Genomic DNA, 25,782 nt, shown 5'->3' with positions numbered 1-25,782 from the left:
ATAGATGCTTACCAGCACCTAACTTAATTGCTTTAATTGGAACAGTTTCCTAAGATTTGTAAGCAATCGACGGTGACTCCTATTTTGAAGAAAAATGGTCTTGATTTGGAGCAGATGTCGCATTATTGGCCAATTCCAGCTGTTCCCTATTTTGGCAAAGTACTTGAAAAAATTGTATTACAGCAAATGGATGGGTATATACATAGACTATTGAATGTTTAGATCCATTCCAGTTTAGCTTCAGGAAAACACAATGTTGAGTTACTATTGTTGTCTGTTCTTGACACTCTAAGGGAAGGTATGGTTGAAAAATAATGTTTTTGTAAGATTTTCTTGGATGAGTCCAGAGCATTAGATACTATTGATCAGTGCTGTTGTCTAAGTTACAGTACATAGGAATTGCTGATGTGGTGTTAGAATGGTTTCAATCCTACCTTATGGGGAGCTCAATTTGTGTAAAAGGTGATCAGAGGGTATCAAAAAGTATGTTGGTCAAGAAAGGCATACCACAGGGGTCAGCCCTGTCAGCATTACTTTTTAATATACATATTGAGAAACGACTGAATCACTGTATGGAAAAGGTAGATTTGTGGATGTCGTCACATGAATTGAAACTGAATATTAACAAAACTGAGGTCATATTTGTGGGACATAACCTGGAAGATTTGCAAGTGGATTTCTTGGATGTACTGGGGACACAAGTGAAAATTAAATAGGAATTGACACAGTGATCAAGGCCATGGTGGAGCTGAGGAGGACATAGCGCTGCTTTCAGCTCCAAGGACACAGGGTGATATACACAATTAATGTCTAGCATCCATCCCACTGTTAAAATCACTTCTAATTGATACCATGCATTAAACAGACTTCTTCCCAAATCATGCCTCTCCTTTTCCAAAATCAAAGAAACTTAAAGGGAGCACTAGAGAAATACTAATCACCAGTTGAAGGACTTATTTCTAAACCCCTCTACGTCCAATTAGTATGGACTTAGCAGATTTTGGAAATAAGCCCTTTGATTACTATAGGCTGTCACCACTTTAAAAGGAAATGTATCTTCTAAAATGATCTAGTGCTAGGGTTTTAATACACAGTGTGGATCCCCCCACCCTCACCTCCCTCCTCAAGATTCAAGCACAAGACAACAGAGAATCTTGTCAAGCTATGTCCAGAGTCATGCCAAAATGTCTGTGCCATACATGGGATGAGAATTTCCCTACTTTATCATCTCTTGAAAATAGCACGCCACACCAATGATGTGATGTCATAGTTTCCTATAGGTGCCAATAGTAACATCAAAGAGTTTGGTGTTATATATGTGCCCCTCTTTGTCCAGTAGGAAATAGAAGCGATAACCTTTGATCTTGACAGGAATCATGGCAGGCACCTCGTTGCGATGCGCCATAGAAGACACATGACTTATAGGCACTGTATGGGTTGACTTCAGGCCAAAGAGGTCTGAAGTGCTGACCGTAACCTGTTGCCCTCCGCCATGCAAGATAATCCGGCTCACAGAGCGCCGACAGAAGAGACTTCCTCCAATCACAATTGCTGATCCTGCAACAAGAAACAACAGATCTAGGCTCAGTCCCAGAAAGTCCCTTCCTAGTATTAATCATAGGAACTCCAATGAGCTCCGGTTTCATAACCTTTTATTTATGGTACAGGGCTTCCCAACCTGTCCTAGGGAACCCACCATCCAGCTCGGTTTTCAAGGTATCCAATGTGAATATGCACGTGAGAAATGTGCATATATATTAAGCCTGTATTTTATGCAACCACATCTTATGCAAATTCACTCTGGACATCCTGAAAACCCAAGAACTATCCAATGGTATGATGCACTAGGCTTAGTGCACAGATTAGCTCAGTTTTTGTGTACACTCATATTCTGTGAGAGCTGCTATACTCACGTTACCCCTCTCCTTGTCACTTTATTGGCTTCCCATCTGTTTCTGAATTATATTCAAATTCCTCTTGCTGATCTACAAATGTATTCACTCAGCTGCCCCTCACTATCTCTCTTCACTTATCTCCCCCTATGCCCACCACAAGCTCCACTCAGCTGGTCAGTCCCTCCGATCTGTGCCCTTCTCTTCCTCTGCCAACCCCTGACTCCATCCCTTCTATGTTGCTGTGCTGTATGCCTGGAACAAACTGCCCAAATCCCTACGGTTGGCTGTCTCTGGCAGTGTTCAAAACCAAGATAAAAGCCAAGATAAAAGATATTTGAGAGTGTTTTCAGATCCTAATTCCTCTCATCTTGAGTTCTGCATCCCCAACCCTATATACCATGTCTGTCTGTCCGAGTTAGATTGTAACAAGCTCTTCTGAGAAGGGACCATCTATTAAATGTCAAAATGTATAGCATTGGGTACACCTCTCAGGCTAGTTAAGTGATACATAGTAGTAGTTCTCTAATGTTGGGGTGCAAAGAGTGTAGCAACATGAGGATTTCATGCCTGTTTCTTTACTGCTTAGTAGGAGGCCCACAACTTGTTTCAATGTCCATGAAAAGCATAGATATATAAAAAAAGAGAGACACCAAGAGTTATGGGGAAGTGAGTTAAACAAAAAGTATTAGACTATTTACAATAAAGTATATAGGCACTGTTATATTGCAGAAAGCCATGGATAGCATTCCATCAATTCCAACAATGCAAGTGCTAAAATCTGCCACTTCCTCAGATCCCCCCCCCCCCAATATCCATCGTTTTAATTGTATATAATTTGCTTCCGGCACCGGGGAGCAATTTTTCGATTTTAGGGCAGCGTTGAGTATCCACGGGTGAAGTTTTTAGCCCCCCTCAGTCCCCATCGGAAGTTTGGGAGGCCCTAACTCGATCTTCCCTCAGGACTCTCACCCACGATCACGCAGCTCAGAGTGAATCCCCAGCGCCACAGCACGGTTCGGAAACTGGGCGCAGGAGGCTTGCCGGCCGGATCCGGGCTCCTCTCTCGGGGGGAGGCCCGCAGGCTGCTGAAGCCGAATTGCGCCAGGTAGAGCCAGAATCCAGCCTGGCCGGCGCAAAACAGGCGCAAGAAGTGGAAGAAGCGGGGCCGCTCGTGCTGGAAGAGCAGAACGTCCCGGGGTGGCGCGTCCCCGTGCAGGCCGCAACTCCTTACCGGAGCTCGCCACCGGGAGCTCCGAGAGCGGCTCAACAGCAGCCCCACCGGCCTCCACCACAACATCCTACCGACCCGCGGCGCTCTGGGTCTCGTAGCTCACGAGCCCCGCGACGGCGCTCTTCCTATACGTCGGGAGGCCCGGATGTTATCCATTTCGGGCATGCTAAAGCTACGTCATGAGCCCCACGCGAAAGAAGACGGGCTCTTTGCCTGCTTCTAGGGTAAAGAATGATGATGGAACGGGGTCAGGAACAAACTTTGTCCCCATGCCCCCCATTGTCATGCTCTAAAAACCATAGGCAGCGAATGCTTTTTTTGTGGAGGGGGGGAGGGGAGGCGCAAGCTCCGCCCCAGACCCCGCCCCCTTAATAGTACTACAATTGTAATACTTATTGTTTGTTTATTGTTTATTCAGATTTTTGATTAAACGCTTTATCAAAGCGTTGTACAAGGTTTAAAATAACATTTAAACAAATTTAACAATTAAGACATATCTTTATATAAAAATTACTAGACTGACGGCAATTACGTACAGGGTAATTACAGACCTGAAGGCCCCTAAACGCAAATAGGAAGGAGGGGAGAAATACAATTAATATAGAAAATGTAAGAAACACTTATGGTAAACACAAGAGGAACTGGGAAATTGAATGTAAAAAACAAGAGTAGATTAATCTCTAAGTTTCAGATAATCAATTAAAAGCATCTTTAAAAAGAAAGCACTTTAAATTACTTTTAAAATTTTTTAAATTTTTTTCCTTTTTTAAATCTAAAGGAAGAGTATTCCAGATCATAGGGGCTGTCACAGAGAAAATGGAGGTGCGACGAGTACCGATTATTTTTAAAGATGGAATATTGAGATTGTATTGAGATATAGATCTTAAAGCTCTCGGCGGGTCATATGAATGCTGTCTATGAATGCTGGTGTATTGGTCTGTAACGTTTTGAATGTCAATAGGGCGATTTTATAAGTTACCCTGTGTGAGACAGGCAACCAGTGGGCTTTTTGAAGCAAAGGGGTGACATGATCAAATTTCTTTGCGCCAGAGATTATCTTAATGGCTGTGTTTTGGATGAGCTGCAAGCGTTTTAAGTCTTTATGATAGATCCCTTTTAATAATGAGTTGCAATAATCCATTTTTGATATTACGAGAGCGTGGATCAAAATATTCAGGGAACTAACATCAAGTAGCGGGGCCAATGATCGAATCATCCTTAATTTATAAAAACAATTTTTAACCAATGCACTAATTTGTGGACGAAATGTTAATTTATTATCTATAAGGACACCTAATATTTTAGTAATTGTGATTGGTGGAAGAGAGGTATTTTCAATGGTGACTGGAGAAATTAGTTGTGCTCCTTCTTTACCAGAGAAGAGGAGAGTGTTAGTTTTTGAAATGTTTTAAGAGAGTTTGTTAGAATTTAACCAGTCATGAACTTTACTTAATTTATGATTAATTGAGTGAATCTCTGTTTGGCTATTAGGATCAATAGGGTGCAATAATTGTAGATCATCTTTTTCCATTCATTTTTCATATATATGCACAATATAATCTTATTATTTTTTTTCCAATTCTTTATTCATTTTGCATCTTACAAGTGCACAATATTACAACATATTAAACTTTTACATATCACTTGAAATTCATTCAATTATGATTTTACATAGATAAATTTATTCCCTCCCCACCCATACTTCCCACAAGTAATTTACTTCAAAATATCATATACATATTGTATCACTATCTATAAATAAGATCTTAAAAATAACTTTCTACCCTCCCCCCTCCCCTACATATAAATACACTTTCATTGGAAAATGATGTCTATTCATTACAATAATTTATTAATGGCCCCCAAATCTTTTTAAAATTATTATAATTCCCTCTTTGTATGGCAGTTGATCTTTCCATTTTATAAATATGACATAGCAAATTCCACCAAAATGTGTAGTTATTTATTTATTTAGATTTTTATCCCGTCCTCCCAGTAGCTCAGAACCGTTTACAAGTAAATATTCACAATGGAGTGAATTGGACATACAAGATTACACAGTAGATTTAAATACTTGGACATACGAGACTGTGCAGCAGTGTAAATATAGGGAATATACAGCAAATTAAGAGTGGGCAGACTCGATGGGCCTTGGCCCTTTTCTGCCATCACTTTTCTATGTTTCTATGTTTAGTTTAAATATAAGTAGTTTAGTTTAGATACAAGTTATTTGAGTATAGGCTGAGAGTGGACTATACAGAAATTTAGGCAGAAGATTAGAATGGAGAAAGAAGGGTAGAGGTGGGGTTTAAGGGGTTGGGTGTAGACTGAGGGTGACCTTTAGTTGAAGAGGAGGGTCTTTACCATTTTCCAGAATGTCATTAGTGAGTTCTGTAGTCTGAGTTGAGGGGGGAGTTGGTTCCAGAGTTGGGGAATGAAGTGGCTGTAGGAGCGTTTGCGGGCGGTTTCTGAGAGGAGGGACCTTCCGGGGGGGGGAGGGGGGATGCATAGGCGTATCTCAGTTTCTGAGCAGAGGGTGCAGGTGGGGATGTAGATGGGTAGCTTGGATTTTATGTAGGAGAGGGTGGTGGCATAAATTCTTTTGTGTGATATTGCCAGGGCCTTGAATGCACAGCGTTGGCTAATTGGGAGCCAGTGTTCAGCGCGGAGTGCTGGGGAGATGGGATCATGGTAGTTGAGGCTGTGTAGGAGGCGGATAGCTGCATTTTGGACCCGTTGGAGGCGCTTGAGATCTTTTTTGGTTATTCCATTAAATAGGAGTTGCAGTAATCCATTCTGGAGAGGACATATGCTTAGAGGAGTTGAGCTAGGTCAGGTGTGGAGATGTAGGGTTTGATCCTTCTCAGTTGGCGGAGGTAGTAGAAGGAGGTAGAGACTACTTGGGATATGTGGGTGGATAGGGATAGGTGTCCGTCTAAGGTTACTCCTAGGCTGCGTACTTGATCTGTTGCCGTTAGTAGAATGGAGTCCCATGATAGTGTTGGGCGTGTGTATTTGGTGTTTTTGCTCCTGATCCATAAGAGTTCGGTCTTAGAGGTGTTCAGTTGTAGTTTGTTGTTTGTCATCCAGGTTTTCATGTCAGAGAGGCAGTGTTGGAGGTTAGCAATTTGGGACGATCGGTTTTCGCCTAGTGGGAGGAGCAGTTGGATGTCATCGGCATAGGAGTGGATTTTAATGTTGTACTTTTGCGCTATATCAATGACAGGTCTGATGTAGAGGTTGAATAGGAGGGGGATAGAAGGGCGCCTTGGGGAACACCATATTATAATTAAGCCTATTATAATTTTTATAATTAAGCCTATTATAATTTTTCCAGTTGCTGGTAATATGTTGCAAGGCGACCCATGTCTTAATAAAAGCTTGTTATTACTTGATGAAATTTGACTTTTTGCTCTCATTGACATCCCGAACAGAATTGTATCATATGATAAAGCTACATGGTTTTCAAGTAAACAATTAATTTGAGACCAAATTGATTTCCAAAAGGCCATGATACAGGGACAATAAAATATTAAATGATCTAAAGTCCCTGCTTCCAGCTTATAATGCCAGCATCTATTAGACCTAGAGCTATCTAATTTTTAAGCTCCTAAGATATCAACAGGTTTTAGAAATATCTCAGCTGGCAAAACAAGACAGGAATTTGAAGTGGCAGGATGCACAAATTCATATTGTTCCTGACTTTGCTAGGGGTACTGCAATAAAAAGAAAAGTTTTTCTACTGCTGAGGCCACAATTGAGAGCTATGGGGGCTAAATACGGCTTACTGTACCCAGTGCTAATGAAAGTTACTTTTGAAAATAAAACCACAACTTTTGATGATCCGGAAAAGTTGTATGAATTCATAAACAAACAGGAACTGCCCATGTTAACATAGAATCGGCAAAAACTATAAGAAAATGATGGTTTGTAAGTCAAAATGGTTTTATTTTCTTTTGAAATATTTGTTGTTCTCTAATTATTTTGGAAATAAGTTTAATTATACTCTTCGTGGTACTTGGGAAAAACGTTAGAATTATTTTTGATTCAATTTAAACCAAAGGACTCAACGGCAGTAACAATAAGAATTAGAACTCTGTCATGGATTCTATGTTTTGCTATATTCTTAATAGCATTGCATGATTGCTTTCATAGAATCTCTATTTCCTCAAAAGTTTATTGGACTCATAAAGATTTAATATAAGATCCTGGAAAATCTCTGCATGAAGAGCTATATGAACTTTCATTATTTTTGGAAATAATATCGGAGGTTGCGATCCCGTAGAGCATTATTTGCATAGATCTGAAGCATTGCTTAAAGAATGCAATATAATCTTATTAACAATACATAATGGTTACCCACAAAATTAAACTAGCAAAGCACACTGTATGTTCTCAACATTCATTCCTACCAGAACACCTGGCCTTGGTCACACATGCAGAACACAGATAATAACCCCTAAGCAAATACAGGACCACAAACTAGTCTAAAAGTATTAATATATACAAACAAAACCCTAATATGCAATACTCTGCATGCAGTACACCCCCAGAGACATAGAAACAAATGCATTTCTTCCTGAACAGAGCAAAATATAGATAGCAGATAATTTCTCAAAACTGACACAATTCAATCACTAAATTGAAAATAAAATCATTTCCCCTACTTTTGTTGCCTGGTGATTTTGGTTTTCAAACCATCTTTCCCAGTCTCTGACTGCACGTCCTGTCTGTGCTGTTAACTGTGCATCCAGGGCCATCTTATCCATTTGCTGTTTTTCGCTCCTTCACTTTCTGCCATACATCTGTCTTTAGCATTAACTTTTTAACAATCAACTTTCTTCCATTTTCTGCTTTCTTCTCAAAATCTACTTTTCCATGCCTTCCCTTCCCATCTATCCAGGTGTACCATCTCCTCCCTCTTTCTTCTCCTCTACTCCCATCTATCCATAAGAAGCATTTCTTCTTATCTCTTCTCTGTCATATCTATCACTGTGCACCATCTCCTCCCTCTGTCTCTCCTTCCCCTCCATCCCTATGCACCATCTCATCCCTCTCCAATGGTCAGACATCTCTGTCTTCCCCCCTCATGTGGTCTGACATCTTTCTCCTCTCCTTTCCCATGGTCTGGCATCTCTCTCTCCTTCCCTCCCTCTTCCCGAGTTCTAACATTTCTCTCCTTTCCTTTCTGCAGTATGGCATCTCTCTCTCCCCTCCTTCTCTTCCATTCTGTGGTCTGGCATCTCTCTCTCTCTTCCTCCTTCCTATTCCAGTGGTCTGACATCTCTCCCTTTTTGAGTCATCTCTCCTCTCTCCCAGTGTAACATTTCTCTCTCCCTCCTCTCCACCACTATCATGTCCAACAATTCTCCCTCTTTCTTCCTTTCCCCATATACATCATCTCTCTTTACCTCTCACACCATACACCTATGTCCAACAATTCTCCGTTCCTTTTCCCTCCCCCACCGGAAACATTTCTTTCCCTCCCTTCCCACTACTCCACCTGTGAAGCATCTCTCTTTTCCTCCTTTCCTAACCCCCCCAGCCCATGCATTTGTCCTTCCCAACCTTCTCCCAGTACGTGCAGTATCTGTCTTCCTTCCCTTCCCAACTTCCTACCCCCTGCCTCTCCTTGCCATGCTCTGCACCCAGCCCCCTTCCCTGTCAGACTCTGCACCCAGACCCCCCCCCCATCAGACTCTGCACCCAGCCTCCCCTGGCAGACCCAGTCCCCTTCCCCCCGCACTCTGATCCGTCCTCCTACCTCCTCTGGCCTGGTCCAGAAGTGCAGCGGGCAGGAGTGAGCTTCAATGACTCAGCGGTTTCAATGCTCAGCGGCTTCAATGACTGGCTCCCGTGAATTCTAAATATAAGTGCCATTTCTAGAATTCCCCCTTACAGCTTTTATGATAAACCACAGCTAACTAGCATGATGCAGCAAGTTCTCAGAATCTGTATCAATAATCAGATAGCAGAGATCATTCCCTTACCTTTCCTGGTGGTATACTGGCCTCTTTGGGGACAGAAAAAAAATCCCTACTCTTTCCTGCCTACTGCTGCTGGTGTGGCTGCCGCAAACGCTTTTTAAAAATGGCTTTAAAGATTTCATGCAGCAGCCATGTGAGATTAGTTCTTTCTTTAGGTATGCCTCCATTTTACTAAAGTCAGTGGGTCCATTATTCAGACTGATTTAAACGGGCCAGAGGCAATGCTGCTGATTTTCAGCTCTAACCGGCCTAAAAAAGTGTTACAGTCCTAGGCCAGGGAGCAGTATTGGTAAGGTGACCATTTATTTTTTTCATCAAAAGGGGACATCTATTAATTGTCAGTCCCGCCCCCAATCTCACCCTAGCCCTGCCCCAACCCTGCCCTAGCCCCGCCCCCAATCCCATCCCCAATTTCTTCCATTCATTTTTCATGTACACATAACATCTTCATATTAATTCATAATGGTAACCTTAAAATTAAAAACAACTACAAAGCACACTATACGCAGAGAAAATGTTAATTATCATTTATATTTGGGGGGTTTCAAAGATGTCAAGGCAAATGACTTTAAAATATGCAATGTCTCCTCAGTAACTATAGAAAAATAAATATAGTGCAAAATATAGACAGCAGATATAAATTCTCAAAACTGACACGTTTTGATCACTAAATTAAAAATAAAATCATGTTTTCTACCTTTGCTGTCTGGTGATTTCATGAGTCTCTGGTTGTGTTTCCTACTGACTGTGTATCCTTTCTTTCATTTTTTTCTTTCTGCACTCAGGCCCAACAATTGTCCCTTTCTATTCCCTCCCTCCCTCCTTCCTTCCTATGTCCTTAGTGTCCCCAGTGCCTCCTTCCCATGTCCATAGTGCTCCCCCAGTGCCTCTGTCCTGTGTCCTTAGTGCCCCCAGTGAGTTTGTTCTGTGTCCTTAGTGCCCCCAGTGCCTCCTTCCCATGTCCATAGTGCCCCCAGTGCCTGTCCTATGTCCCTAGTGCCCCCAGTGCCTCTGTCCTGTGTCCCTAGTGCCCCCTATGCCTCCTTTCCATGTACATAGTGCCCCCAGTGCCTGTCCAGTGTCCTTAGTACCCCCAGTGCCTCCTTCCCATGTCCATAGTGCCCTAGTACCTCCTTCCCATGTCCATAGTGCCCCCAGTGCCTGTCCTGTGTCCCTAGTGCCTCTGTCCTATGTCCCTAGTGCCCCCAGTGCCTGTCCTGTGTCCCTAGTGCCCCAATGCCTCCTTCCCATGTCCCTAGTGCCCCCAGTACCTCCTTCCCATGTCTATAGTACCCCCAGTGCCTGTCCTGTATCCCTAGTGCCCCCAGTGTCTCCTTCCCATGTCCATAGTGCTCCCAGTGCCTCCTTCCTCCCTTGCCTTTGTCCCTCCCCCTAAGCCAGCCTGCCTGCCTACCTATCTCCTTCCCTCCCTCCAGTTCCTGATTCAAACCCCCCCTCCACGATTCAAACCCCCCTGCGGATACACCCCCCCCCCAGATTCAAACCGCCCGTCCGTCCGCCCGTGTACCGCCACTGCCTGCCAGTCAACCTCCCTGCCGTGCTGATTCAAACCCTGTGCCACCGCCGCTGCTTCTTCTCTTCTTCCTGATGTCAATTTTGACATCGGAAAGGACGTTCGGGCCAGCCCGGAACGTCCTCTCCGACGTCAAAATTGACATCGGGAAGAAGCAGCAGCAGCAGCTCAGGGTTAGAATCGGCACGGCAGGGAGGGAAAGTGATCGCCCATCCTGGTGTCCCCGCGCACAGCTTCGGGATGCTGTCCCTGAAAACGGGACATTTCGGTGTCCTGAAGCAGTGGGTCGGGACAACAGGACGATCGGTCCGAAAACGAGACTGTCCTGTTGAAAATGGGACATATGGTCACCTTAAGTATTGGGGAAGAGATGGAGCTTATGTGGGCCTTGGCATGATATACAGGTTTCAGGTTTATTTAAAATTTGTTAAACTGCCTTATCAAAATTCAAAGCGGTTTTATATAGTATATATAAAAAACAAGAAATTATAAAAATATATATAAAAAATAAATTTTATTAAAATAACATTAACAGAATGATACATTGACCAACAATGACATACTGGTACAAAAGGTGACTGGGCAGAAATACAAAATTTAAATAGGAAAGGCTGGGAAGAGGTTAAAAACAAGAGGAAAGGGAAAAGCAGGCAAGTAATCTAAAATACAAGGCAAATGGAAGAGAACAAGTTTCCATCACTGTCTTTAAAAGGACTATCAAATATCATATGCATCTTTAAAAAGAAAGGTCTTTAAGCTACTTTTAAATTTATCAAGGGATGTTATTTCTCTTATATGGTTTGGTATGGAATTCCAGATAGTAGAGGCTGTAACTGAAAAAAATGCTAGTACGCATAGTGTTAATTTGTCTAAGTGAAGGGATAGCTAATAGGTTTTGATTTGAGGAACATAAAATACGATGAGTAGTGTGAGGGATTAATAGCCTGTTAATGAATTCTGGTTGACTGGTTATTTTTGTTTTAAAGGTTATTAACATTATTTTATAAGTAATTCGGTGCTCAATGGGGAGCCATTGTGCCTTGATCAGAACGGGTGTAACATGATCGTATTTACATGCTTTTGAAATAATTTTTATAGCAGTGTTTTGGATAATTTGAAGGTGTTTTATTTCTTTTTTTGTAATTTCTTTATACAATGAATTACTATAGTCCAAGCATGAAATGACTAGAGTGAAAGAGAATATTTAATGACAATGGATCGAGTAATGTGGAAAGAGATCTTATCATTCAGAGACGGTGAAAACATTTTCTAACTACTGAGCTTATTTGTTCATGAAATGTGAATTTTCTATCAAAGATTACACCAAGAAGCTTAATGGAAGTGACCGTCTGAATAGAAACAGATTTTAGACTTATGGGGCAGGGTAGAGTAAGGCCTTCCTTAACCAGAAAGATCATAACTTTAGTTTTATTAATGTTGAGAGCTAGCATATTTGAGCTTAGCCAGTCACTGATTTGTTCCAATTTCTGATTAACGGATAAGATATCGGTAGGCTCTTCAAGATTGACAGGCCCTCATAAGACGAATGGGTGAATTTAGGGCAGCTTTTGGGTTGAGGAAGAGGGACCTTGGGATGATAGTGTCCAAGGATCTGAAGGTGACAAAATAGTATGATAAGGTGGTGGCCATAACCAGAAGGATGCTAGGTTGTGTAGAGAGAGAGAGAAGCAAGGAGGTGTTGATGCCCCTGAACAAGTCATATTGTGTTTAGTTTTGGAAGCCGTTTCTTGCTAAGGATGTAAAAAGAGTTGAAGTGGTTCAGAGGAAGGTGACAAAAATGGTATGAGGCTTGTGCCAAGAGACATACAAGTAGAATTTAGAAGACCTGATCTTGTATACTCTAGAGCAGTGGTCTCAAACTTGCGGCCCCCCAGGTACTATTCTGTGGCCCACGGTCTGCATGCAATGATTGAGATAAGGCTTCTGACATCAGGCGCGCATTGCGCGAGGAGCCGCCACCCTCGACTTTGAATAGAAAAAAGACCACAGGAAGGGAGCCAACTCTAGATCATCACGTCCAGGGAAGAAGGGAGGAGGAAGAGAAATGCTGCTGCTGCTGCACAGGGGGAGGGAGAAGAGAAAGAGAAATGCTGCTGCTGCATGGGAGAGGGGGGAAGAGAAAGAGAAATGCTACTATTGCATAGGGAAGGGGGGAGGGAAATGCTGCTGTACCCAATTGGGGAGAGGGAAGGAGGGGGAAGACAAGAGAGAGGAGAGGAATGAGAGATACAAGTGCGAGGGAGGGAAAGGAAAGAAGGAAAAGCGATACCAGACCATAGCGGGTAAGGGAGAGATGCCAGGGCATGGGGGGGGGTAGGGGGTAGGGAAGGAGACAGATGCCAGACCAGAAGAAAATAAGGAAGGAGACAGATGTCAAACCATTGAAATAGGGAGAGAAGGTGAGAGAGACAGGAAGGGAAGATAAGACATGGAAAAGTAGATTTTGAGAAGAAAGCAGAAAATTTGAATGTTAAGTTAATGCCAAAGATGGATGCAAGGCAGAAAGTGAAGGAGAGAAAAACAGTCAATGGATAAGAAGGCACTGGAAACATAGTTAAAAGCACAGAAAAATAAAGTCACCAGACAACAAAGGTAGGGAAAATGATTTTATTTTCAATATAGTGATTGAAATGTGTCAGTTCTGAGAAAGGAAAGATGTTAAACTTTAACTGTGAGGGCCGCAGAAAAAATAGTTAATGTCTTATTAAAGAAATGACAATTTTGTATGAGGTAAAACTCTTTATATTTTATAAATCTTTCCTTTAACAGTTAAAAGAAAGATTTATAAACTACAAAGAGTTTTACCTCATACAAAATTGTCATTTCTTTAATAAGACATTAACTATTTTTTCTGCGGCCCTCCAAATACCTACAAATCCAAAATGTGACCCTGCAAAGGGTTTGAGTTTGAGACCACTGCTCTAGAGCAGTGTTTCTCAACTCAGTCCTGGAGTACCCCCTTGCCAGTTAGGTTTTCAGGATATCCACAATGAATATGCATGAAATAAATTTGCATATACTGAGGCAGTGTGGATTCCTGAAAACCTGACTGGCAAAGGGGTACTCCAGGACTGAGTTGAGAAACACTGCTCTAGAGGAAAGGAGGGACGGGGGAGATATGATACAGACATTAAAAAAATGATTAATATAAGAACAAATCTTTCCATAGAGCTGTATATCAATTAATTTTGTTAATGGCACAATTTATGACAATTAAATTTTTTAAATGTACTATTAATCACATGACCCAAATGTAAAAGACTCATAAGAAATTTAGCATGTAAAGCCCTACTAAAAATAAAGAACTCCTTTCACAAAGCCATGGTTGCAATTTCCCCACAGCAAATGCACTGTAGCTCTTAAATTTGAATGGGCTTTGTTGTATTTGCTGCACCAAGATTATTGTGGCTTTGTAAAATGGTCCCAAAATCTAGTGATTTTATTTTTATAATCCTCTTCCTATACCCTTTCCTTTCCCTCCCCTCCATGAGCACAATCTCCTCCTGACTCCTTTCTCTCCCCTTCCACCATCTCCTCCGTTCTTTCTCACCTTTGCCTTGCCTTACTTTTCTCTCAACTGCAGCTGCCTCCCAGGTCTACATCTTTTCCTCCTGGCACCTTCTCTTACTTCTTACCCTCTCCTCTGCCCTTTGTCTCAGGGATCAGTCACACTTTTACTTCAATCTAAAACACATGTGGCTCTAGGCCCAGATTCACTAAAGATAGCGATTCAATCGCCGTTGGCCAATTCTTTGGCTGATTTTGAAACAGCGATTGATTCACTATCTTTTTTGCATGCAAATGATTTGTATAGAGGTGCAGATCATTTGCATGCAAATGCCCCGACTCAATAAACTCCCTGACTCAATCGCTCAGTGACAGTAGTGACAGGAGAATCATCCTCTTGTCACTGCTGTCAGGGCTTCTGCCGGGTTTTTTTTCTTTTTTTTTAATGGCACAGATATTTTGCGTGTATTACACAAGCAAAATATTTGCCCAATTATAAAAAAAAGTGCGCCCCCTGACAAATTTCCCCCCTCCCTCCCCGAACCCCCCCAAAAATGCCTGCTGCTGCAAACGAATGGCAGGAGGGATTCCCACTCCCTCCTTCCATCGGTCCCTCTTCTTTGCCCCCCAGTTCGTCGCTGGAGTCCAGAAGAGCAGGAGGGACTGAGCACCCCTCCTGCTTCCAACTTAAGGGAGGGAGCAGAGGTCATTGGTGGCTGCTGTCTGGTGGCAGGAGGGAGTAGGCATCCCTCCTTCCGTTTGTTAGCAGGGGGGGGGAGAAGAGGGGCTGATAGCAGGAGGGAGTGGGGTACACCATATGCTTTCCAGCTCTGGGAGAAGGACCCATCTTTCCATACGCAGTATTGTTTGTCAGGAATCCTTTGAACTAGTTGAGGACTGTTCCGTCAGACCCAGCTCACTGAGTTCAGTTAGTAAGAAATTGTGGTCAACAAGAGTTGAATGCTGCTGATGTGTCAAACTGTAGGAGGACTGTTGCCCGGTGCTCAGCATTTGTCTGATTTTGGTCGTTAGTGTTGGTAATAGTAGCTCGGTGCTGTGTTGGGCTCTAAAACCATACTGGGTATGAGAATTTATCTAGCTTTGAAAATTTAGCTTTGTACAGACTAGTGTTTCTAGAAGCTTGGTGAGCAGTGGTATTCTGGCTATGGATCTGAAATTGAATGGTGAGGTTAGGGCAGCTCCATGATCTTTTTGGAATTGGGCTGAGTGCAATGCAACCCATTTGTGCTGGTAGTTAAGAGGCTATTCAGAATGCAATCAGTCAGTGAATAAGGTTGCTAGGTATTTGTCCAGTATGCAGGTTTTGGTAGTTAGTTTGTTTAGCTGGGGGACAACCTCCTCTTGGGTAAGAGGTTCAAAGGTGTTCCAGATTTGGTCTACGGTGCAGGGGTCAGTGATAGCAAGGTCTAGCTGTATATCTGGGGTGGCGGAGTGTGATGTGTTTCTGATTTCTAGTTGTATGCTCTTGTCTAGAAAATAGTTTGCTAATCTTGTGCACTGGGTTGGGCATTAACATCAGCTAGGCCTGGTTTTGTAAAGGCAGTTGTTGCACACATTAGTTGAGTTTCTTGATGTAAAAAAAGTGGTTGTCTATTTCTGAGGTGCAATATGTTTCTTGGCTTCAGCAATATGGTGTTTATAAGATTTTATAGATTTCCATGTTTGTGATCATAGAAGCAGGTTTTCAGCCATTGCCTCTCCAGGCAGCGACAAATTTGCTTTTCAGCTTTTAGATTATCGTTTGTACCATGGGGAATGCTTTGATGTTCTTATGCTCTGAGTAGGTAAAGGTGCAATAACGTCAAATGTTTGGAGAATTGCATTGTCCCAGTTGCTCAGCTGTTCTGTGTTGTCTGCAGTAGACTGGTTAAGCTGGTTGGAAACTTTGGACCAAAATTGAATGGAGTCAGTTTTGCCTCTGCTTAATATTTTCTATTTGGCTGGTTTGTGGGTGGTGCTGCCCATGTAGAGGGGAAGTGTAAAGGATAATAGAGAATGATCTGACCAGGGGACTGCGGTCCAGACTGGGTCATTGACTAGGCGAGTAGAGCTGGTTGCGATGGAAATCTAAGGTGTGAACTTTATCGTGTGTCGGGTCTGATGGGATCAGTTCTAGGTGGCTGTCTGATAGGAATAGTTTGAAGTCTTGTACTATAGAGTTTTCTTGGGATTCCAATGATGAGAATTCTGGTGACTTGGCAAATGACACTTGAGATGATCTCCTGACTATTATGACAGGTTTGTGATCACACCCCAGGTGGGCAATAAATCTGTAGGATGCCAACATTGCTAGAGTTGCTATCTGCTTCATCCTGAGAGTACATAGCATGTATGCTAGACCAGGTAGACTAGCAACATTTTATAGAGATGTGAAAAAAACTGTTATGAACCAATGAAATACCACCTCCTCTTGCCTGGCCCAGGTGAGTGTAGGATACTATAACCAAGTGGACAAAGATGGGCTAATCTAGGGCTGTTTGCTTCTTTGAGCCAAGTTTCAGTGAAGAATGCAAAACAATCTTCATCAGAGATCAATTCATTAAGCAATAGGAGCATATTCACAACAGACCTGGTGTTGATGTATATGCATGGGATTGGAGTGGGAAATCTTTCTTGAGGGAGCAGGTGGGATATTGGAACCAGTCAAAGGTTATTGTGCTTGGTGAAGATTTTGTGTTTGGTTTTTTTCTTATTGGTTGGGCGGTTACCTTAGATAACAGGAATTAGATAGGTTGGGTAGTAGTTGTGCTCAATTTCTGAACTGGCTGATTTTGGACATTTGGGCATGTAAAATTGAGTATGCGTGATGCTGCCTTTTTTTTTTGTTTCAATAATATTATTGATGACCAAAGAACACATAAGGCAAAATAGTAACAATTTCAAATTTATATCTTCATCCACACACGGGTCATAAAAACCCTGGCAGACTAACGACAAACAACCCCATTTTAGCTTCTTCAGTTTCTATTATATATCTAACAGACTCCTGCTTCAGCCGAACTGCCGCCTCTGCTTCTTGTTTTTATGGTGAATCTCGCTCATTAAATTTTGCCTTTATTTCTCCACATTTTCCTTTCTAAGTATTATTCATATTTTACAAGAGGTACTGCATTCAACACAGCCATTTGTAAAATACATGGGTAAAGTGTGAACAACCTGAGTTGGATGTCCCATTTCTTACCAGATGTCCTATAGCAGTGGTTCCCAACCCTGTCCTGGAGGATCACCAGCTAGTCTTTATTTTAGGATAGCACTAATGAATATGCATGAGAGAGATTTGCATATAATGGAGGTGACAGGCATGCGAATCTGCCCCATGCAAAATTCATTAGAGCTATCCCGAAAATCCGATTGGATGGTGGTCCTCCAGGACTGGGTTGGGAACCACTGCCCTATAGGTTTTTTAGCTAGAGAAAGTACCCAGATAAAAAGCAGACGTAACTACTTTTTTCTCAGACAAAATAAAAGCAAAAGTACATTTTGTATTTTCCTTTTGAAAACTGCTTTAAAAAGTAGCTGTGGAATTTGCAACAATGTGGGCAATATGAAAAATTGCGCTCTATAGATATTTGTACAATGCACTGTATATCTAGTGGTGCTATACATATGATCAGTAAGCAGTAATAAATTCACCTCCTTTAAAAAAAATTGCTTTATTACACTTTCTATAATCTTCCAATGGGAACATACAAGATATAATATATGCAAAAATTGTGCAAATGAGAAGCATTCACAGAGCAGGCACATGGTCACCAATCTACACAGTCAGTTTCATAAACAAATATTTTATTAACAAATGGTCTTCAATATGCTTACAGTCCAAAGAATCAACATGTAACAACACAAGATGAATGAGTAAAGTTACAATCCACACTCTTTCACAACATGAAACAAAATACAAGAGATGCAGCAGGGGCCACAATCTCCTCTAGCGGCTATAAGACTCTGTACACACAGCCATTTAGGCAGTGGAAAACTGAATGTTCACATTTATGTGACAAACAGTGAAAGAAAATATACTGTACATATATTTTAATAGCAATTTTTACTGCCCAGGCTATCAAACTGGTATGTTTGTGTGAACTCCCATGATTATTCTCCATGGTGATCTACTAAGATCTAAGTATGTACCCTCCAAGACAGGCAACAGAGAGAAGAGTAAGACCAACATTCCTATGGGTTACTGGTGTTGCAACAATTCATATTTTATGCTAACCCCATTGTATAACACTAACAGGATGCTGTGGTATTCTTCCTTCTGCAGAGAATTATGGAGTGTCCATCAAAGCAAAGTGCACCAATTGCACCAATTACACTCTACGCACACATTCCCTGCATAATATAGAAGGAACCATTCTGTGGAAATCATGTTGACAAGAATCTGAGAAGTCTACAGCATGTTCAGGGCTACAGTTATTACCCAATACAATGCAAGGCATAGCATCCCCTTGATGTGCATTGGAGTCATAGGATCCAGTGTGCAGGCAGCCCTGTAATGTCCTCTCCACAACCTCCAAACCTATCAATCTACTTCTGCCACACTCTGCCACTCATTAATATAGCTTACCCCCATCATCCCCCTTCTCCATTTCTCACAGATACTACCTGATAAGTTCACTATACTGTACTATAGTCACTTGCTTCCCTTCCTCCCCATAATATGCACCCATTTCACCACCTCATACATCAGCACAAGATACTCACTTTTTAAAAGTCCTCATTGATACATCACCACTCTCTGCCACACCATACCTTCTACCCTCCCGCTTCATCAACAAGCAGAAACCCCCCTCCCCTGAACCTCATCATGCAAGGCCATCCCCCCTGCATCTTCACCACCATGAAGACCCATTCTCCACCCCCATTATCACACAGACCAACTCCTCCCTCTTTCCCCATCATGCACCCATATTCTCCACCCCTTACCCTTTAGATCCATTCTCCCTATCCCTTTCCCACCCCATCACCCTATAGATTCATTCCCCACACCCATCTTCATGCAGATCCATTCCCTCTACCCCTTCCCACCCCATCTTCATGTAGACCCATTCCTTCTACCCCTTCCCACCCCTTCATGTAGACCCATTCCCTCTACCCCTTCCCACTTATCAGGTAGACCCATATTCCCCACACCCTCCAACCCCATCAGCCTGTAAACCCATTCCCTATCCCACCTCATCATTCTCCACTCTCCCACCCCATCACTCTGCCCATTCCCCCTACCCCCACCCCATCACTCTGAAGACCCATTTCCACAAGCCCTTTCCCCACCCCGTCACCTTGTAGACCCATTCCCTGTACCCCCTCCCACCTCATCACCCTGTATACCCATTCCCTCTACCCCCCTCACCCCATCATGTTGACCCATTCCCTACTCCCTCCTACCCCACTATGATTTTGTAGACCCATTACCTACCCCTTCCCACCCCATCCCCACAGCCAATCTATTCCCTGCATTCCCTCCCATCCACATTGTCATGTAAACCCATTCCCCCACCCCTCCTACCAATTTCTAGAAAGACTAATTTCCCACCCCTTTATCATATAGACCCATTTTCTACCTTCCCTCCCTCCAACTACCATATAAACCCACTCCTAATTACCACACAAATCCATTTCTTATCTCCCTTATCACAATGCACTACCATTCTCCCCCACTGAATCACCAGCTCCCCACATCAGCAGTTATCAACTTTTTTCCCTCATTATTACGCCCACTTCTGTTCCCCACTCCTAGAGAAAGTAAAGAAGTTCACTATACTTTGAAAGAAGAATGTTTACGTACTGCATGCACAGCCAAAAGCACTGGCAATCAGCCATCTGCTGTCATACCATACAGTATTTGCTCCACCAACCAACCCACCCCCAACCCTGAAAGAGTAGAGGCAGACACATATCTACAAACCAAACTCTTTTTCTTCTCCTCCTGAATTAAACAGAAGGAGGGAAGACCGGGTGGGGGGGGGGAGGGGAGGAAGAGAAAGACAAATGGTGAAGTGAAAGAGGCAGAGACAAAGGCAGATGAAGAAGACTTAGAGATCAAGAGAAAGCCTGAGACACACAAATGGCAAGGGATACTGTTTCCTGCAAGACAATTAAATTCATTGTAAGTGTATCAAATATTTCTTTCAACATTCATCTTGATAAAATCTTAATCAGAATCATAAAAAAGGCGAAGAGCTTTCAAAAAGTTAAAATAACATAACAGAAAAAAAGGGCATCCCTCGCTGTAACTTCACAGCAATGTCTGTACAGGATTTCCCAGTCATTCACAGTTTTGGGTGCGGCATTTCTTAAGTACATAGCAACTGGTCCAGGCAGAAATTCTTCACTGCTATAAAAGACCAAACTTTCACTTCATAAATGCCACTTCAGGGATCTTTCCTTCTGCCTGAAACGAGAATGAGAGGTAGAGAATGAATCCCAAAGAGGAAAATAGGGATAGCGAATATTCAACATGGTCTATGGTGGAAAGTACTTTGAAAAAGTTGAATAAAAAACTTCAGACAATAGAACTTTGAATAAGCTGAGTAAGAAACTTCAGACAATACAAAATAAAGCACTTCATTTAATTTATTCATTAAAAAAAATCTGACTCTCTGTATTTTGAAAAATCACATTGGTTTCCAGTTCTAATCAAACTGTCTTGCTTCCTTTTACAAAGTTATTCATGATCACATGCCTGATTTTCATGAACAGTTTATGTTTAAATTTTTTTTACTGTTGAACAAACAATACATGACAGAGCATAAACCATTCAAAAAATATTTCAACAAATACAGCATTTCCAGTTTCAACCCTCTCTAACCTCTCTCCTTACCCAGGGCCGCCATCAGGGCAGTACTACCAGTCCTGCATTCAGGGGCCCGGGGAGCTGACAGGGGACCTGGGCTCCCACAGGGTCCTAGGTCACAGTTCTTCAACCGCCGGTCCGCGGACCGGTGCTGGTCCCAGTGGCGTACCTAGGAGGGGGGGGGGGGCAGTCCGCCTCAGGTGCACAGGAGAGAGCTGGATGGGGGACCCACGGAGTTAAATACATCTCGAGCCTCGAGGCTCGTCTTCTGTTCCTACCTGCCCTGCTGCTCACATATAGCCGATCGGAAGTGTTCCCCGATGTCAGCGCTGACGTCGGAGGGAGGGCTTAAGCAAAGCCTGTCCGCTGACGTCGGAGAATACTTCCGGTCGGCTATTTGTGCGCGGCAGGTCAGGCAGGAAACAGGAGACAAGCCTCTCGGCTCGAGCTCCGTTTTGCTGAGAAAGTTGCAAAGATGGGCTAGGAGGCAAACGCGGAACACAAAAGGGGGGAGGAAGTACGTTTTGGACACAAGGCATGAACTTGGGAGAGAGGGAGGGAAAGAGATGCTGAGGTGGGGGATGGAATGGGTTTTTGGACATAGAAGGCATGGACTTGGGAGAGAGGAAGGGAGGGAAAGAGATGGTTGTGTACACGGGGAATAGAAGAAAGGAGAATTTTTGGTCATAGGGAGGGAGAGGTACAGATAGTGGCATACCAAGGTGGGGGAGGGTGGGGGGGCGGTCCACCCCGCCCCGGGTTTACGTCCCAAGGGGGTGCACAGCTGGCCACCCTCCAGTATTCTCCCTAGGCCGGCAAACTGCGGCTCTTTAGCCACTTGAGTGCCACCGCCGCCATAGGGAACAGGCCAGCGCCAAGTTCTCCCTGCTTTTCCCTGTGGGACCGACCAACTCTCGCCACTTGCGTCAATTCTGACGTCGGAGAGGACATTCTGGGCCAGCCAATCGCTGCCTGGCTGGCCTAGAACGTCCTCTCCGATGTTAGAATTGACGTCGGGTGGCGAGAGTTGGTCGGCCCCGCGGGGAAGAGAAGTAGGGCGAACTCGGCGCCGGCCTGTTCCCGATGGCGGCAGTGGCAGCCTATTCCCCAGTGGCGGTGGCAGCATTTTCCCAATGGTGGTGGCATAGGGGAGGGCAGGGAGAAAGAAAGAAAGAAAGGGGGCAGGGTGAAACAAAGAAAAATGGGGCACGGAGAGAGAGAGAAAGACAGACATACAGAACGAAAGAGGGTGTGGAGAGAGAGAGAAAAACAGACATACAGAAAGAAAGGGGGTATGGAGAGAGAGAAAAAGAAAGAAGGGGCAGGGTGAAACAAAGAAAAAGTTTGGGGAGGGAATGAGGTCTGGAGGAGAGGAAGCATACAGGAGGCTGAAAGAAGGGAAGAAATATTGGATGCACAGTCAGAAGAATAAAGTGCAACCAGAGACTGATAAAATTACCAAAGGTAGGAAAAATGATTTTATTTTCAATTTAGTGATCAAAATGTGTCTGCTTTGAGAATTTATATATGCTGTCTATATTTTGCACTATGGCCCCTTTTTACTAAACCGCAATAGCGTTTTTTAGTGCAGGGAGCCTATGAGCGTTGAGAGCAGTGTGGGGCATTCAGCGCAGCTCCCTGCGCTAAAAACCGCTATCGCGTTTTAGTAAAAAGGGAGGGGGAATATTTGTCTATTTTTGTATAGTTGTTACTGAGGTGACATTGCATAAAGTCATCTGCCTTGACCTCTTTGAAAACCCGCGGAATATAAATGATAATTAACATTTTCTCTGCGTACAGCGTGCTTTGTGTTTTTAAAATTTTATTGTTGGTAGATCATTTTGACTTGGCCACAAAAGTAAGGGGGAGGGAGGGGAGCTGCTGAAAGACATCTAGTAATCCTTGCAGGCTTGACTGTACAGGGAATTATTTTTGTAAAATCATGTTTTGTTATGTGACTGGCATTATTTAGACTTTAATTTCTATGAATGAATAGAATGAAAATGATATAAATTACTTGCTTGTTTTTATGTGCGTGCGCTGAAGGAAAGTGGAGAGAGAGTTGGCTGAGGACGCTGAAGGGAAATGGGGAAGAGAGAGTGGGGAGAAGACGCTAATTTATAAATTGTCAATTGTACAGAATATTGTTTCTTTTTTATATTCATCCATAGCTGCATGTTAATGATGTGCTCATATGCACTTATTTATCATCATAACATATACATCATCATTAACATGCAGCTGTGGATGTGTAAGGACAGGCTGAGGAGGATGGATGGGAAGGAAGGAAGGTGCACATATCAACATATCGTACATTTTTAACATGCATGATGCAGCTATAGGCAAGCTGAGGAGGATGGGATCATACAGATGTGTATGTTCAGATATGCGCTCAGATGTGTAGTTTTTTCTGATATATTTATTAAGCTTACAGTATTTATAAAAACACATTTAATACTTGTTACAAAAAATATTGTGCAATTGTGATCTACTTCTGGCCTACAAAGGTCAAAAGAAATCCTTAACTGAGATTTTACATTCAAAAGTGAATTATAGCCACTAGCACTATTATTTATTAGTTATTTATTATGCAGATGTTTGTTAGTTTGTTATTAGTTCAGTATTAGACATATGTTAGTTTAGAATAGATAGGTATAGATTAGTTTAGTTTAGGTTAGGGCCCTGCTGAAAAAGTCTACCTTGACGTGGTTGCAGGCTTACAAATCTTTTGGTCAAAGAGTGCGGCGACAGAGAAAAGTATGTGTGTATTTGGCCCATGGAAGAAGGGGGGTCGGGGGGGGGGAAGGTGTGCGTGGGGGGCCCAATAGGATTGCTCAGTAAGGGGCCCAGAAATTTCTGATGGCGGCCCTGTCCTTACCTTCCACATCCCTTACTCTCCGCCCCCATTAAAAGAAAATGATTGTTATTGATGAGCACATATCCAACAAACAGAATTACAAAAGCAAAATTTAGTGTCTGACAAAACAAACAGGTAGTTTGGATAGGCAACAAGAAGTCATCAAACATTGTCATGACACAGCCTCCCCCCCATCTCTACACCTGCTCTATCCCCCCCTTAAAGAGTAGCCTAATTAAGCCTTCGAGGGCCTGGTCTCTTCTGGCATCCGGGCGATATCAGTGTTCCCTTCCCATATGAAAGGAAATGCAACAGTATATACCTTCAGACTAACAGCTCGTTGCTATCCAACCTCATTATGAAATGATATTCAAAAGCAAACTGCACCCTCTGGGAGATAAATAAGCCAAATAAGCCTCCCAAGTAAGCAAAAATCGTTTTCATCATTTTGCATGACCCACTACTTCCTGGGCCTCCCAAAGCAGCTAGGGTGTGGGCCTGTGTCAGCCACTTCCAAAATGATGGAGGGTCCAAAGAAGTCCAAGATTGCAAAATGCCACAGATAAAGGCTGAATGTCCCATCTAGTCTGTTCATCCACAACATAGAAACATAGAAAAATGACGGCAGAAAAGGGCCATAGCCCATCAAGTCTGCCCACTCTAATGACCCACCCCCCTCGACTTTACCCCCCTAGAGATCCCACATGCGTGTCCCATTTACTTTTAAAATCTGGCACGTTGCTGGCCTCAATCACCTGCAGTAGAAGTTCATTCCAATGATCAACCACTCTTTTAGTGAAGAAATACTTCCTGGTGTCGCCATGAAATTTCCCACCCATGATTTTTAGCGGATACCCTCTTGTGGCCGAGGGTCCTTTAAGAAAGAAGATATCATCTTCCACCTTGATAGGGCCCGTGATATATTTAAACGTCTCAATCATGTCTCCTCTCTCTCTACGTTCCTCGAGTGAGTACATCTGCAATTTATTCAGCCTTTCCTCATATGGGAGATCCCTGAGCCCCGAGACCATCCTGGTGGCCATTCGTTGAACCGACTCAACTCTCAGCACATCTTTTTGGTAATGTGGCCTCCAGAATTGTACACAATATTCCAGATGAGGTCTCACCATGGATCTATACAACGGCATGATGACTTCGGGTTTCCGGCTGACAAAGCTACGGATACAACCCATCATTTGTCTAGCCTTTGATGAAGCCTTCTCTACTTGATTGGCAGTTTTCATGTCTTCACTAATTATCACTCCTAAATCACGTTCTGCTTTAGTCTTAGCTAAGGTTTCCCCATTTAGTGTGTAAGTTCTGCACAGATTTCTGCTGCCAAGGTGCATGACCTTACATTTTTTAGCATTGAAGCTTAGCTGCCAAGTTGAGGACCAATGTTCCAATAGAAGTAGGTCCTGCGTCATACTGTTGGGCAAAGTGCTTTTACTTACTACGTTGCATAGTTTGGCGTCATCAGCGAACAATGTTATTTTACCTTTAAGCCCTTGAGTCAGGTCCCCTACGAATATGTTGAATAGGATCAGGCCCAAGACCGAGCCCTGCGGCACTCCACTGGTCACCTCCGACATTTTGGAGAGGGTACCGTTTACCACCACCCTCTGAAGTTTACCGCTTAGTCAATCATTGACCCATGCAGTTAATGTCTCTCCTAATCCCATCGATTTCATCTTGCTCAATAACCTGCGGCGTAGGACGCTATCAAAAGCTTTACTAAAGTCCAAGTACACGACGTCTAGGGACTCCCCCATATCCAGCTTTCTTGTTACCCAGTCAAAGAAGCTAATTAGATTGGATTGGCAGACCTTCCCTTGGTGAATCCATGTTGTTGGGGATCTCGTAGATTCTCCTTGCCAAGGATCGTATCTATTTTATGTTTAATTAGTGTTTCCATGAGTTTACTCACTATGAATGC

General features: G+C 43.0%; 2 protein-coding genes across 2 annotated transcripts in view; both read right to left on the bottom strand.

The window, feature by feature from the left end:
- Positions 1 to 155: 155 nt before the first annotated feature.
- On the bottom strand, positions 156 to 3,432 carry TMEM223 (transmembrane protein 223). The gene is made up of 2 exons (XM_033957422.1): positions 2,865 to 3,432; positions 156 to 1,557 (listed from the first exon to the last, which is right to left on the bottom strand). The coding sequence occupies exons 1-2, from the start codon at positions 3,190 to 3,192 to the stop codon at positions 1,265 to 1,267; spliced, it is 621 nt and encodes a 206-aa protein (XP_033813313.1). The 5' UTR covers positions 3,193 to 3,432; the 3' UTR covers positions 156 to 1,264.
- A 16,302-nt stretch (positions 3,433 to 19,734) lies between these two features.
- The window catches only part of NXF1 (nuclear RNA export factor 1), a 198,781-nt gene continuing 192,733 nt past the window's right edge, over positions 19,735 to 25,782 (bottom strand). Inside the window, exon 20 of the mRNA XM_033954850.1 lies at positions 19,735 to 20,587. Within this exon, the coding sequence (XP_033810741.1) occupies positions 20,549 to 20,587 (39 nt within the window). The 3' untranslated portion in view covers positions 19,735 to 20,548. The remainder of the gene's footprint in view (positions 20,588 to 25,782) is intronic.

The sequence above is a fragment of the Geotrypetes seraphini genome, chromosome 8, assembly GCF_902459505.1.
Source record: "Geotrypetes seraphini chromosome 8, aGeoSer1.1, whole genome shotgun sequence".
NCBI classification, from domain to species: Eukaryota; Metazoa; Chordata; class Amphibia; order Gymnophiona; family Dermophiidae; genus Geotrypetes; species Geotrypetes seraphini.
Note: the sequence above shows the minus strand (reverse complement) of the source record. Positions and strands in the feature narration are given on the sequence as shown.